At 42.3% G+C, this 14,334-nt stretch overlaps 1 protein-coding gene across 3 annotated transcripts in view; it reads left to right on the forward strand.

Annotated features, from left to right (window-relative positions):
• The first annotated feature begins 2,267 nt into the window (after nt 1-2,267).
• The window catches only part of RUNX1T1 (RUNX1 partner transcriptional co-repressor 1), a 156,905-nt gene continuing 144,838 nt past the window's right edge, over nt 2,268-14,334 (forward strand). For 2 of the 3 annotated variants that reach the window (XM_049853588.1, XM_049853590.1), the window contains exon 1: nt 2,268-2,561. Coding sequence is in view for 1 of the 3 variants with exons in the window: in XM_049853590.1 (XP_049709547.1) it covers nt 2,534-2,561 (28 nt within the window). In the remaining 2 variants the exon portion in view is untranslated. Of the gene's footprint in view, nt 2,562-10,023; nt 10,273-14,334 lie in introns of those variants that run through there. The other variant, XM_049853589.1, reaches the window with a different exon arrangement.

The following is a 14,334-nucleotide window of genomic DNA, read 5'->3' on the forward strand; positions in this document are numbered from 1 at the left end:
TTTCTGATTTAAAGCCAAATAACTGAGCAGAGAACGTTGTAGTTTTTAAAAATATAAATAGAAAAATGATTGTTATGTTTTCATAAGTATGACTGGGAAAAGGAAGATTTTGACAAATTTGTATAACCTTATAGAATATGCCATTGCGTTGCAAATATAGCCTGAAAGTATAAAACTCTGATTTCCTGAAAGTTCCTTCCCATTGATTTAACAAGTTCCATGTTTCCATTATAACTTCTCACTTTTGACACAATTTGCTGGAAAAAGAAAAATGTGGCATATGTATATTTTATTCTTCCCTCCTCTTTTACCATAAGACTACTGTTTATTTACTTTAATTCTAAATTTTAAAATATCATTTTATTAGCAACATTATTTCACAGGCATCATTCTTGATTCAGGTGCCATTTTATTCACTTTAAATAAGGATGAGTGTATAGTTCCAGAATCCAAACTATTGGTTTAAATTTTGGAGGCAGCTAAACTAAAAAAAAAAAAAAATACAGTTAATATAATAACAAAACATACAAAATTTTTTTATTCCTTGAAGATATAAGCTTTGACATAATTTCCTACACAAAAGAAGTTACAGTGAAGTACACAAAATTTTATAATCTAAGATTAAGAATGCCACTAGAATTTGCAAATATAGCCTAAAAATAAAGAACGGTAACACAGAAATTACTATAGAATGTTCAAATAGATAACATTTGAGATTCAAATTAAGAGCATCGTAATACCAAATACCAAGACTTAACATTAACCCAATGACCCAATGAATTCATTAATCCATTTCTCCATTAGCCATTGTATACCCAGGATGGACAATGAGTGTTTTCTGGAAATGAATTGCTAAAAATTAGTGGAGTCTGAAAAGACTTCAGAATTGGAAGCTCTAGCTGGGTTTAAAAGGATGGGGGAAGGGATTTCACTCACTATTAAATATGTGAAGCACCACTTTTAAAAATAAAATCTGCAATTGTCTCATCAGTTCGTTTTGATCACTGCACCAGGCCAACTCTGACTCTACCTTACATGTTTTTTCCTCTGGAAAGAGGAGATTTAGAAACAGGCCATAGGCATTTTGCATTGTTTTAGGCCAGTTGGAAAAAACCTGGTTCAGAGTAGGATTTCAAATTGTTGCACTAAACACAGTAACATTTGCAGTCGTGACACTGTTCATAACAATTTTAAAAGATTTCATTTTACTTATCGTTGCAAGCCATTATCTGATCATATTTGACCTACATATTAATATTTTCATTATTATTCAAGCCTGGTTTTGTTCTGTACAAACTGTCAGGACTCTTCACTGAGAGATTATTTATTTACTCTGGAAATATCTGGAATTCTTTCACCGTGTCTTTTCCTCCGTTCCCCTTCCCCCCTCTAAAGTATTGCTATTCATGTCTGGGGGAGGGGGTCACATCCAACAAAAACGATAGCTAGAAAGAGGTCCCTCTTAATGGTATACTACGGCAGAAGTAGAACAACAAAGGGGGAAAAAAAGAAAATGATAATTGTTTTCTCTAAGGCTATTATCTAATGCGAAAGCAAATAGTCAGTCTGGAAATCAGCTAACAGAAGGGGATTAGAGAGGAGATCTGAGAGTGGCTTGATTTCTAGCCGCGCTGTCTCTCCAGCCAGTGATGAGACACAGGCAGGGCAGCCAGGAGCGCTCCAGATGGCCGGGGAAAGTGGTCGTCTTGGGTTACTGCAGGGCACTCGGGCCGCTAGAGAGCAGGCGGCCCGGGAAGGCTTCATTAGGGAGCCTGTCCCACGTCCAGCCTGCACTGGAGAGGGCGAGACCGGGAGGGAGGCCGCCCGCCCGCGCGCCCCGGCGAGCCGGGCCTGCCCATTGTTAACATATACTTGACCTCCGTGACCCCCGCACGACACAGATGTCTCCCACCTCCACCTCCCCCCCGCCCCGCGGCAGGCCCTCCCCCCTGCACCTGGTAGCGGCCGCGCCGCCGCCTCCCTCCCGAGCGGCCGCGGCGCCCCGGGCGCGGGCGCGCGCCGGAGCCGGCCTGGTGCGGGCGCTCTCGGCGCACAGCGCGCGGCGCTCCTGCTCCCCGGCGGACGCCCGACCGCCCTGCAGATAAATGCGTCGCCTTCCTCGAGAGTGAGCGAGGGCGGGCGAGGCAGACGCAGACGACGCCTGTGACAGTGGCAATTCCCTGCGCCCCACATCACATTTGTCTGCCACAGCAGCAACAACAGAAAAGCGGAGGGAGGGAGGGAGGGAGGGAGGAGGGGAGCGGAGCTCCGCAAGTCTTCAGCTCTGCGCCGAGGCTGCGTTTGGCTGGCGTCCCCGACCCCGGGCTTTTTGCACCGGAGCTCGCTCTGCGCAGCGCCGGGCGGCCGGAGGCGCTCCGCGGCACGAGTCAGCGGCCTCGTGGGGAGCGCGCGTGGCGAGCGGCCGCGGACACTCTGGCCTCGCAAGAGGAGTCGCGCCGCGCCCTCGCCCCCTCGCCCTGTGGGCTGGCCGAGACGACGGGAAGTTTTATTTGCAGCTCGGAGTCTGTGGCGGATGGTGGGACTCTCCAGCCCTGTGCAGTGTAAGTGCCCGCGGAAGGGTTGGGTCGGCGGGCGGCGGGGACGGGTCCCTGGCCATTAGTATTAATTACGATGATGGTGACCGTCTTCCTCATTTGTGTTATTCGGCCAAGAGGCTCCAGGCTGTACTTGTCGTTCAGCTAGGGTAGGAATGTGCACCAGGGAAAAGAGGAACACCGCGGGTAACTCCAGTCAGCGATGACACTGAACTTCGCGGGTCAGCTAAGGATGCAATTTTTGCTATTGGATTCCCCGCAGTGTTTTTTTTTTTTTTTTTTTTTAATAATCTTTCTTTTCTCTCCATTATCACAATATGTGAGCAGGAAGATGATGCGTTTTTTTTTTTTTTTTTTTTCCCCTTCTTCCCGAGAAAACAACTGGTCAAGCTGCCACGGTGCGTTTGGCAGGTGGCCCTAAGCCGCATCATGTTTTTAAACTGGAAGCGGAAGGCCCCTTTCGCTGGTGGAAAACTTAGCTCTAAGAGCAAGAGTGGTAGAGTCTTAGCTTTGAGGCCTGGCTGCGACTAGGGCGGGCGTCCTCTTGGACGTCCCCAGGCTCTCGGCGCCGGCCAACTTTCCCTGTCACTCATGGGCGTTTGGGGTGCTGAAGCTGAAGTCCCAGGCGGGCGGCGGCCCTGCTAGCGGCTGTCGGCCTTTCCCAGACCGGCACGACCGGGGCTTCGCCGCCGGGGGCCGCTGGGCAGAGTCGCTTCTGCCCCGACCCTCGCGCGCCGGTGGTCCCGCCGCCCTGGCCCCCGTGGGCGTTCCCCTCGCAGCCCAGACTTCGTGCCCGCTTCTCCCTGCGAGGGGAGCACAGCCCTGTGCCCGCAGCTCCCGCCCAGCGGAGCCAGGTACGGGGATTTTCTTCCGCTTTCCAGAAACCCGTCTAGTGAAGCCCTTGGGCCAGTGTGGACGCGTCCCCGGCCCCGCCGCCCTCTAGGCAGTTTTGCGAACCTGAAAGGTCGGAGTTGGTGGGCACACTCCAGACCCCTCTCCAGGGGCGGATCTTGCTCTGACCATGACACCTAAAGCACACAGTTATATTAGCACAAGGCGCTTAAACCCATTTTTTGAAATTTCTTTTTTTTTTTGGTAATGGCGGTCACCCTTAGAGAAGTTTGAGAACTAAGATTCCGTAGATTCCGGGAAGTAGGATGTGAACCAAGGCTGTTACTAAAAATAAGCGCCTCCCTTCCCCCTCCCCCCAAAAAGACCTTTCAGTTGGAGGATTTGCCGGGGGAGCTCTGCAACCCTTAGGTTTCCTTTTTCCTTGCAAAGCTTGGTGGACAAGTCTTTGAGCTTTTCTTCAAGAATGGGCACCTCAAATCCCAATGTGCCGCAGCTTGGCTGCTACTTACCGGGGAATCTGCAAAACCATCCCCAGTGGATGAGGTCCTGCAGAATTCTAACGGAGGCCAGGGTGAAGGAGTGGAAGACCAGCAGAGCTGGGGAGGCCCCTCCAGGCCAACTTCATGTGCTTAATGTAACTCTTAGCCCCCTAGAATTTTTAACTTCGCTTGCCTTAATTAATCTGCCCAGGGTCTGTATATAAATGGCTGTCCACAGCTGTTGCAAATTGATTTATCCCCTGATAAAGGTCGGGTAGCTGACCAACGCATTTTCTTTCTACCTTCTGTGTGAACTGAAATCTGTTTTACAGGGCTCCCACCCGCCCCCCGCCCCGGTCTTTTAAACATCTGTACTATTTGTAAGTGCACTCAGTGGCTGTTATTATTACTCCCGCCTCTGCATAGAACAGGAGTGGAACTGGGTCTGTGCCCGGGGAGTCCTCACTCACTAGAATACAAATTGACCAGCTTCTCTGTGATAAACGGTTTGTTAATGTTGGGTGCTTCCTTTTAGTTTATTGCAGCATTTTGCCTTGACCATGTGAGTATTCTTGGGTGCCCAGTTTCTTCTGTCATACAATTCCTTAGAAAAGGTCAACAGACACCATTGTTTCTTTAAACCATCATAGCCCCAGCCTGGGTATTTATGTCAGCTGTGATGTGTACAAACAGACGCAAATTCAGAATTCTGTGCATTTCCCCATTTTTCTTGAAGTCTAGTCTAGTTTTAATGTTATGGTGGCTTTTAGAGAACATAGGTAGGGTTATCTGACTGTCTTTCTTTTTTTTAATTGATTGTTACTTTTTCAGGGGAGGTCTAACATTCTCACCCAATTTTAATCAGTGAATCTTACTTTAATCCCGGCCTTTTTTGCAGTCAGGATGGATGTTGAGGAACTTGAAGTCCTTTTTTACTTGAGCTGTATTTAGTATTTGCTATTTCTTTCATTCTGTCAAAAGACAAAATTCTGACAAAGTAACCAAGCCATTAGGTTCATTGTGGATGCATAAAAACTGACTTTGTCTAAGATTATTCTAAGAGGAAACACTTTATATGAAATGTTATTTAAGCATTAGTGATTTTACTGCCTTGGAAAAACTAAATATTGTGTGGGAGAATTTCCCTATGTACTTTTTCCAGTGTCCAGTTCATTCCTAATCAAAGCAGCAGAGAAAATGGTCTGTTTTTTTCTTCAACGTTTGGACAACTCCAGGCAGACCAGAAGTCTTTGAAATGATAGTTTTCTTTGAGGACTTAGTGTCTGTCATCCACTAATGACTGCTAATAATTTGATTTAAAAAATGAACTTTAAAGGCCCTTCCTAATAAGCACTTTATTTACAACACAACGCAAATTTAGGATTAGTAGGACAGTGGACATTTCAGCTACAGGATTACAGCTTTTAAAATATTTTTACTGTGTTCCCTTTCTGAGAGAGGTAAAATATTGCCCTTGTTGCTAGTATTTGATGATAAGCTCTCTCATCGAGGGTTAGTCTAAGTATTTGCAGATAAAAGAGGATTTCATAAATTGCAAAGAACTACACAAATGTAAGGTGCCATTATCATTTATTTTATTGTAAAAAGAAGCTTAGTCCCCAAAACTCGCATTTTTTCCCTTAAACATTGCAGAGGGATCACGAGAAAAAAGATGCTTCCAATAGGAACGCTGGTCAGTGGCTGTCAGTTTAGGACAATCTTCACTGTCAGATCCTGTTTCTCACTTCTTTGATATGAACATCAGCTGACAGACACTGAATGCAGAGCCTTCTTCATTGAGGTTTTATGCAGGCAACGTAGCCCTTCATAGCAAAGCAGTCTGAAGAATTGGCACCTGCAGGATTTGCATGTGGAAAAAAAGAGTCAGTTGCGTTTTGCTGGAGTCTATTACTGTAAGTTATGTGAGTTCAGTGAAAAAGGCTATTTATTTGTTGCTGTTTGAGCATTTAAAAGTTCTTTGTTTTATGGACACTTTATTCATCATATAGTGATCCACAGGCTTTATTGATGTCAGAAGCAGAGAGAAGTGAGCTCCGGCTTTATAGAAGTTACTTATTTTAAATGGAGTTGTTTTTAACCATGTGCTTGCAGCCTGCACTTACATTTATAGTCAGTTTTTAAAATGTGCCTTAAAATTTGGATTTTTTATGGCACCTTGAACTCAGTCACCTTTCAGAAGATTTAAACAAATTCATTAAATAATCTGGGACTTTAAAAGTGACGTAAATAACCAATTTCATAAGATACAAAAATTAAACCTTTTGTATTTCTAAACTTCAGGGAAAATGTTAGATTTCCCCCAATCTTTCTTGTTAAATTACATTTATCACCTAAATGCCTTTAAAATATAATATCTAACTTTATTAATGAGTACAGCCAACAAATTCTCAATCAACTGACGCACCTTTGTGAACCTCAGAATATTATCCGCCAATGGAACATTTTATCCAGAGTAAGTTATTATTAGTTAAAGAGATACCTTTCAACTTCACTTTTTTTACAGCCATTAATATAAGAGTTCCTAAATAATGTTTAAAGAACAGTGAACATTTTATTAAAGCAAACATTAGCTCAGTTTAATGGAGGTAATTGTAAGTGATAAGACAGAGCAGGTTATCTCTGTGTTGTTTAAACAGAAGGAGCTACTTTGCACCATTTCCAGTAGCCATCTGTAAAAAAGAAGGGTTTGCACCTGTCTGTCCACACTAATTATAGATTAGGGCCAAAGAAATGAAATTTGAGGAGGTTTTTCAGCTAATGAAATCCATACTGATTTCATTGTAAATGTGTTTTATGTAAAGAGGGTGATGGTTGAGTTATGAGTGAATAAATCGCTATGTAGCTGCTAGGTGCTTGGTTTTGAAGCAGAATTCTGCTGTGTTAACCTTTGATATTAAAAAAAACAAGACGGATGCTAGCCTTTGTTTGTCATCCATAGCTACAATTTAGTGAGCAGCAGTGAGGTTCAGTGTGCAATTTTAAAATATGCTTGAAAGCAGCTTAAACGTTAATAATATTCTAATATTCTGAAATGCATATGAAGTAGAAGAGGGTAGATTCTGTTTTATGCATATAAAACATTAGAGAATTAGAAAGCCTTTTTCTGTTTTTCTGCATTTCAGTTTCATATACATGAGAAATTAAAGGGAAACGAGTGAGGAATGCATTCTGCAATAAAAGGTCATGTGAATGTCTGCCACCTCTGTTTATAGTAATTATGAACATAATTAACATAAGAATTACAAATGAAATAATGACAAGCTGAGCAATGAGATATTATGCCATAATGGTCATATGTTGGAATTCTCACATTATAACACACTACAATTCACATACTCAAAGAAAGAAAATGCTAGATTTTTATCTGAATTAATGCTTCAAAACTTATCTGCCTGGGGCAGATGGACTTCTTGCTTTTATACGAAGGTAACCTATTATTAAGAAAAGAACGAGTTGAAATTAAGATTTCTAGTCTCCAGCCTGGACTTTGAGACAGCTGTGATTATAGAAACCACTTTCTGTTGTACATTTATTCCGTGATTATACTTCTTGATGATTGTATTGCTTTATTTTTTTATTTTAATTGAAAGCTTTGCAGCAAAGTGTTTGCTTTGGAAGCGAGTCGTGGATTCTTCCCATTTGAGAACTGGTTGATCTTTCCTCTAGCTGTAAGCCAAAAGTCAATGAACAAACAAGGTAGTAATAGAAATACTGGGCCTTTACAAAATAAGAACGTTGGCAGATTAGCTTTTGCACCATTTTCTTCATGCCTTCAGTGTTTGGAAAGCCTCTTTTAAAGAAAAATGTAAGCCTTTTCTGGGTTTGAAAGCAGCACTAGTACATTGTTTTTATAACATTTCTTAGAAGAGGGTGTAATGGAAAAAGTCAGTGGGCATTTGTAAGTTGTATTATTTCTTCCTAGAGTTGTGCTGGATTTATGATGTTTGTATATAGCCTGTGTCCAAACTGATTTAACTAAAATGTGACTTGTGGGGGTGGCAATAAAGGGAAAGGTACGTGCAGTCCCTTCTGGTTACTCTGAACGCGTTTTTTTGTAACAGCGGGGGGAAAGGTGACCTTTGATGTGAGCTAAAATGATACTTCAGAAATCGGTTATTAAATTTAAAACATGTAAGAATGACAGATTTTCACCCATTTATACCTCACTCGATTTTATAACACAGTCGGCCAAGGGGCTTACTTCCTACCCTTGTAGGCTTCTTTAACTATTGAACCTGTTCACTTTTTGAAGATTTGTGGAGAAATATCACCTTGTTCTCCTCTTGGTGATACCAGGAGGTTTTTCACATTACTGGATCACTGGAGGACTGTGGCAGACACCTTTTTATCTGACATTCATTGCATGACAGGATTTTCACACCTGCCCTTCCCCCACCGTGCCCAGCTTTTTTTCACTTGGCATTACCTATCCAATTTCCCTTAATTCTTTCCTTTCAGTGGGAGCGTGAGGTTAGGGGGTAGTCCACGGCACAGAAAACCATTTTTTTGGCTAAGTGTTTTGGTGGGGAGTGCTTGATGAACCAAAGCCTCTCCTAATTATCTAAAAAAAAAAAAACTAAAGGGCTTCTTAAAATGTTTTTCCTCTAAAAGGTGGCTGCGAGTTCTCTTGCTTTTCTGTTTTTTTTCTCAACTCACTAGAATTACCCCCCCCAGCCATTTTGTCCCTTTATATTAACACTCCATGCATAAACTATTTTATAACCCCAAGTTTCACAGCAGCTGGGGCTACAGTGTGCGCCATGAAAAATTATGTAGTTTCTCGGCCACTCTGTTCTGAACTCACTATTCATCCTGCAGTGAGAGCTTCTTAACCAAGCTTTAGTGGCCTAAAACACAATACAACCAAATATTTCCCCTCCCCCCATGAAAAAGCACTCCATTAAAGATCTGATCAAATGTCCAGCTTGTCTGATGAGTGCATTTAAAAGTGAAAAGGAGACCCCCAAGGGACTACTCAGGTGTATCTCCCTCCTGCCCCTGATGGGGAGGGTGGACTCTGGTGTGATGGACGGATAAGCATTCGCCCCTGCTTGTTCTCTGATTGATTCTCAGGCTCTGGGTGGGTGAAGAGCTGTGAGGCAGCGCAAACTCAGATTGATTGCCGCAATTTCAAACTCCCACCTCCAAAATAGACTCTCAGATGTATACACAAGGAACCCCCTCCCCCACATGATTTCTGGAGGTGGAGCAGGTGTCTAAGAGTCACCTGTAGCTACCAATCACAAGCCGTCGGTCCTTCTTTTCACAGTGATGCTGGCTGCACAAGTCTTCTGCTGGGACAGCTAAAGCCCAGGGAAAGGAAGTATTTATTATCTGTCTTGGTCTGTTTCCATGTGTGTGTGGGGTGTGGTTTAGGAGTACTGGGGTCAGCCTAGAATGGAACTAGAACCCCTACTGGAGGTCCGTCTGGACTGGGTAGGTTTTGCAAATTGTGGCTATTTGGATGGAGGTGAGATGGTGACAGTCTCATTGTTACATTCCACCAAGGGACCTCTGAGTCCTTTTCTGATCTTGAGAACCTCCAAAATCTTTGCAGTCTAGTCCAGGTGTGGGGAAATACAGTCTGCTAGTCTAGATTTCCCTTATTTTTCCTATGGGGGGGTGCAGATTTGGGGATAAGGGGACCCCTAGTCCTGGCTCTGACCCTTCACCAGCCCTGGGGTAACTCGCCACACTTTGCACCCCCATCTTGGTGCCTGAGCCCCCACCCTCTCCATCCCTTTCGGCTTCTTGCTTCCTGCCTCTGTCTCTCCCCTCTCTCTCTCCCACTTTTCCTCTCTCTCCCGCTCCGTCTCACACGCACCCTGTTTATTTTCCTGCCTCCATCTGGGCCCTGCTGATACTGTAATCACCCTGATGCACGTTGGCTCCTCTCCTCTCCCTCCTGCGCTCACACACTCACTCACACACAATGTGCCATCCTGACAAGGCTTTTACTTCTGATAAGCTCCGATGTGTGTTTAATGAATACAAAGCCGTGGTCTGGGTGCCGCCTCGGTTGCGGCCGCCTCTTCTGCGCTCCTTTGCCAGAAGGTAATCTCCGTGAACAGGGGAGGGGAGGCGGGCCAGCCGGCAGGGAGGAAGGAGGAGTGGAAGGGGGAGGGAGGGAGTGGGGAGGCTGCTTTTCTCTTCCCCTCTCTCCCTTTCCAGATGATTCAGAAGTCGATAAGACCAGGAGAAGTGAAGATGTAACATGTTATCTGTCGCTCCTCTTAGCTGGCGGAGAGAATTTACATTTAAAGATTAGCAGAGGGAGAAAGAGAAATCTGCCTTTTGTTGTGCGGGGTGAGGAGGAGGCATCAGTCCTGGCCATCACCTCTGCTATCCAGACAGGACTCCTAGAGGTGAGATTACTGGAGGGCCTTATCTTTAATTGGGTTTAGTTTTGCCAATCTGAATAGGTTTAAAGAGACTCGATAAAGGGGAACAATAGATTATTTATTGACTGGACGCTCAAGCCTTTAGATGAAGAAGGGAAAGAAAAGGCTGCTTAACAACTTGATTAGTGCGTTTTTATTTTAAGGTGAGACTATCTGCCTTGTGAGGGAAGAAGGGGCCCTAGAACTTAGGTGCAATTTGAAGGACTTAATGTATTTTCTTCACCCCTACCCCCCGTGCTTCTCAGCTCCGTGTACCTGCCTTAGTTTAACAAGAGTTTCTTTTGCCCCCTTATGTTTAGGATTCAGAGACTGAGCCAAGAAGGTAGAGGCTTTTGAAATCAATCTTCAGTGTTGGTTTTTGCGTTGAGTGTAACTTATTTTGAATGGGTGATGAATTGGTGTTAATGGTGCTTGAATTTGTGTGAAAAGCAAATGAAACCTACTTTTAATATGGAATTGGTTGATTTTGTAGGATGATTTCAACTGTGTCTAGAGAAAGAAGTCATCAGTCCAGGTCTGTTAGAGCTGTATATTGGATGTGAACCATGAAATTTTTGTGCTTGGAGTTTTTTTTTTTTTTTTTTTTGAATGTTTTATTGACTCATGAGTGCGTTAAAAAAAATTATAGTATCAACTTTAGAAGGTTCTTAGAAGGAATAAAAGTGGGAAAAAAATGATTGTTTTGCCTTGTACACATCGTCAAGCTAAGTGTTTTTGTAGATAGATAGCTATGATCCACTAACTAAAAGCCTAATTAAAATTTGTTTAAAGCCAGGGGGGCATGTTTCCTTGTTGACAACGGCAGATCGATTGGGTAAGACAATAGAGTCCCATTATTTTACTTCCATTGACTGAACATATTGACATTTCAGGTTTGCTGTTGCCTCAGTGAGCATGATAAAACACTGAAATTCACAGACCAACTGGCCAGAGTGGCACATATATTACTGTATGTCATTTCTGCCTTCAGGTTACCTTATCACCCAGGGAGAATAGGAGTGGACAGCCTGGAATCCTTTAGAAGGGGTAGGGCTCTTGTGGCTAAGCAACTGACAGGTAGCATATCTTAGGACCATCTTTAATTTTACCCAGGATTGGGTGTTTCAGAGAAATATGTGGAACCATTTTATTTAAAAATTGGAGAAGCAGCCTAGCTAGCAATCTTGCATATTTTACGTACAGAAATACCCATTTTCAGGATTTACCTTTACCTTAGTGAGGGATGGGTCACATCATTGAGATGTTTACTAGCAAGATGTTTGCTAGCTTGTGCTTGGGTGACATCTGTTCTTCCCCAGTCTGAGGCACTCCAAAATCCAAGCACCTGCTAAATCAATACCTGATAAAAAAATGTGTAAAGTTGCTTCCAAAATAGGACCTGAATTTATAGACCAAAAAATGGGATGCAGGTATGGTATGAGCATGTGCATACATAGAGACATTTATAGAAAATATAGATGTACTCCAGGCAGAGGCAGAGAAAATACTAAGTATTGTTATCTTCATAGTATAATGTACTCTTTTCCACATCTTATATAGTCTTTGTGGATAGAATAAAACTATTCTGCATATACGGAATCAAAGCATTCTGAACGATACAAAAACTGAATGTGGAAAAATCCAGAAGGGACTTAACATTTTTTAAAAGTTGTATGAAAATGTAGAGCTATTATGAATATGCCTTATACACAGCAGTTGTTGCCATCAAGTAGGCAACTGATGCCCTTTACAGCGTTTAGAACAAAACTAGTCCTTTATACCATTTTCATGAAAATGTTAGGTCTCTATTTGATCAGCAGGTGCTGTTGAGATGAAAGCCATGTGTAAATTTTCAGAAGGCCAAAAGTGTCAATTCAGAAAAGGAAAGTGATAAGAGAAAATGCAATCAGTTTTCCTGTTTTCAATTTCTGCAGGATTTGAAGAGCTGTTTTGTTTAACTGCTACATCTGCTCCAATATGAATATTGAACTACTTCCACTAAAAATAACACCCTATAATTTGGAAGCTACTGCAATCTTTTGTTAATGTGAGTGGGTTATTTAAAACAAAAAAAAAAAATTAAAAAAGAAAACAATTTTCTATTCTGACAATCTTTGCCTAATGTGCATTTTCATTTGTTGGCACTTTTATACTCAGCAGATAAATGGTATTATGCAATTAGGACCTCATCTTGTTTGACTATAAAAGAGGTTTCCAAAGGTGAAAATCTTGGTAATATAAAAAGGGTTTGCATGAAACAAAATTCATTTTAAGATCGCCGGCTTAAATACGCTTATTTAAAATGAGATAGTTATTCCTTACATTTTCTACTACTACAATTTTTAACTTACTGCCAGCTATTGTTACAAAGTTAAATTGTTCCATTGCATACTGAGCATTCTGTGATTTATTTCACCTTTAAAATACCTGCAAATGGAAGTTTAAACTAATCAGGGATATTTTACCTAACAGAGCTTTCAGAATACTTTTTTTCATGCTTAAATAAAATGATTAAATTATGCTTGAGTGCCTGCATACAAAAGCTTTAGCTTCTATAGTACTGCTAATCAAATAAGTTTTATGGACAGGGAAAGCACCACCACATGAGAGAAAAAATGGATGCATTTTACTAGGGATATTTCTAGGAAGCACATATTCTTTCAAAATTACCCAATATTAACTCTAACGTTTGTTAAATAATCATAATGAAAATATACTTCATCCTTATAATTAGAAAGTGAGTAGTAGTGCTGTCCGTGTAAAATACAGGCATAGAGAATTAAGGTAGAAGGAAGACTGTTGAAATTTGGATAAGGTTCAATATTGACTCATTCCATAGTTGCGTTAGATTGACTTGTGGCTGTAGTAATTTGTCCAGGGGAAGATGTGATCACTGCTTAGGATCAGTTAGAGGCTATATAGCCTGTGGCTTCACACTTGAGTTGCCAGACACACTTCACAGATAAACCCAGTATGTCTCAGGAATGAATAAAAGGGGAAGACAGACATTGTGACACATTAGTTTGCTCAGTATTACCAAATGCAGTGTTGCTTCTGAAACACCAAATCAAAGGAAGAGCTGGTTTGAAGAACAGTATTAAGTGTGTGTACTTGGAACTACGTGTATGTAACCAACCCAAGAATAATGCTTTTAAGGAATGTAATTTCTAATTGAAAGCCCTGTTATGCTGGTATATCATTCAGAGACCTGGGCAATCACGTGGGTATATTCCCAGGTGCAGTGCCAGGTACCTTGTCACCCTCAGGAGATGATGGTGAATCACACTTCAGTGTTAAGAAAGTTTATTTACGGACGTAATTCCATCATCTTGGTATGTGATCTTCTAATGAATTGTTGTGCTGGAGCCAGCTTCAGTGTTGAAGCCACAGCACCTTGTATGGCATCTACAGAGGAGAGCTTCCTGTGACTCTCTCGAAGTGTTCCTACTTTATGAGGTGATGTCCAGGCTCTTACTTCAGAACCACTGATAAATTAATGCCCTGTGTTGATGTATAAGGCACGGAACCCTCTTGTTTCAAAAAAATTTAAAAACCATCATTGCTGCCTAAAACCATTAACGTTTTCAATGACTGAGAGACCTCCTTAAATGCACCTCTTTTTGTAGTCCTAATTGTGATCACCTGCAAGATGTAACCTATGAAGAAATAGGGCATTGATTTTGTAGGTTTCATTTTTTTTATATTGGTTAAGGTCTCTAAGGCAAAACAGCGTTTAGGTGACTAGGAGCTTTAGAATATAGTCCGATTGAAGAACAATGCAGAGGGCACAAATGTCGTTTTGCGATTGTGACTCCAAATAATTTTCCCATCGCAAAGTGCCTTGGGGAGTGTGGCTGACTGTATTCATTCACCCACTAACCCTGGGGCGAAGACCACATTAGAGTGTGCTCTGGGTGTTCATCTGCTGCCGCACAGTTGTTGGTCTTGGGAGAGAGGAAAGGAACTGACATGTATTAGAGACCTACTATGAACCTGGAGTCCTGGTGGTGCAGTGGTTAAGCATTCAGCTGCTAACCAAAAGGTCAG

Source organism: Elephas maximus, chromosome 15 (assembly GCF_024166365.1).
Source record: "Elephas maximus indicus isolate mEleMax1 chromosome 15, mEleMax1 primary haplotype, whole genome shotgun sequence".
NCBI classification, from domain to species: domain Eukaryota; kingdom Metazoa; phylum Chordata; class Mammalia; order Proboscidea; family Elephantidae; genus Elephas; species Elephas maximus.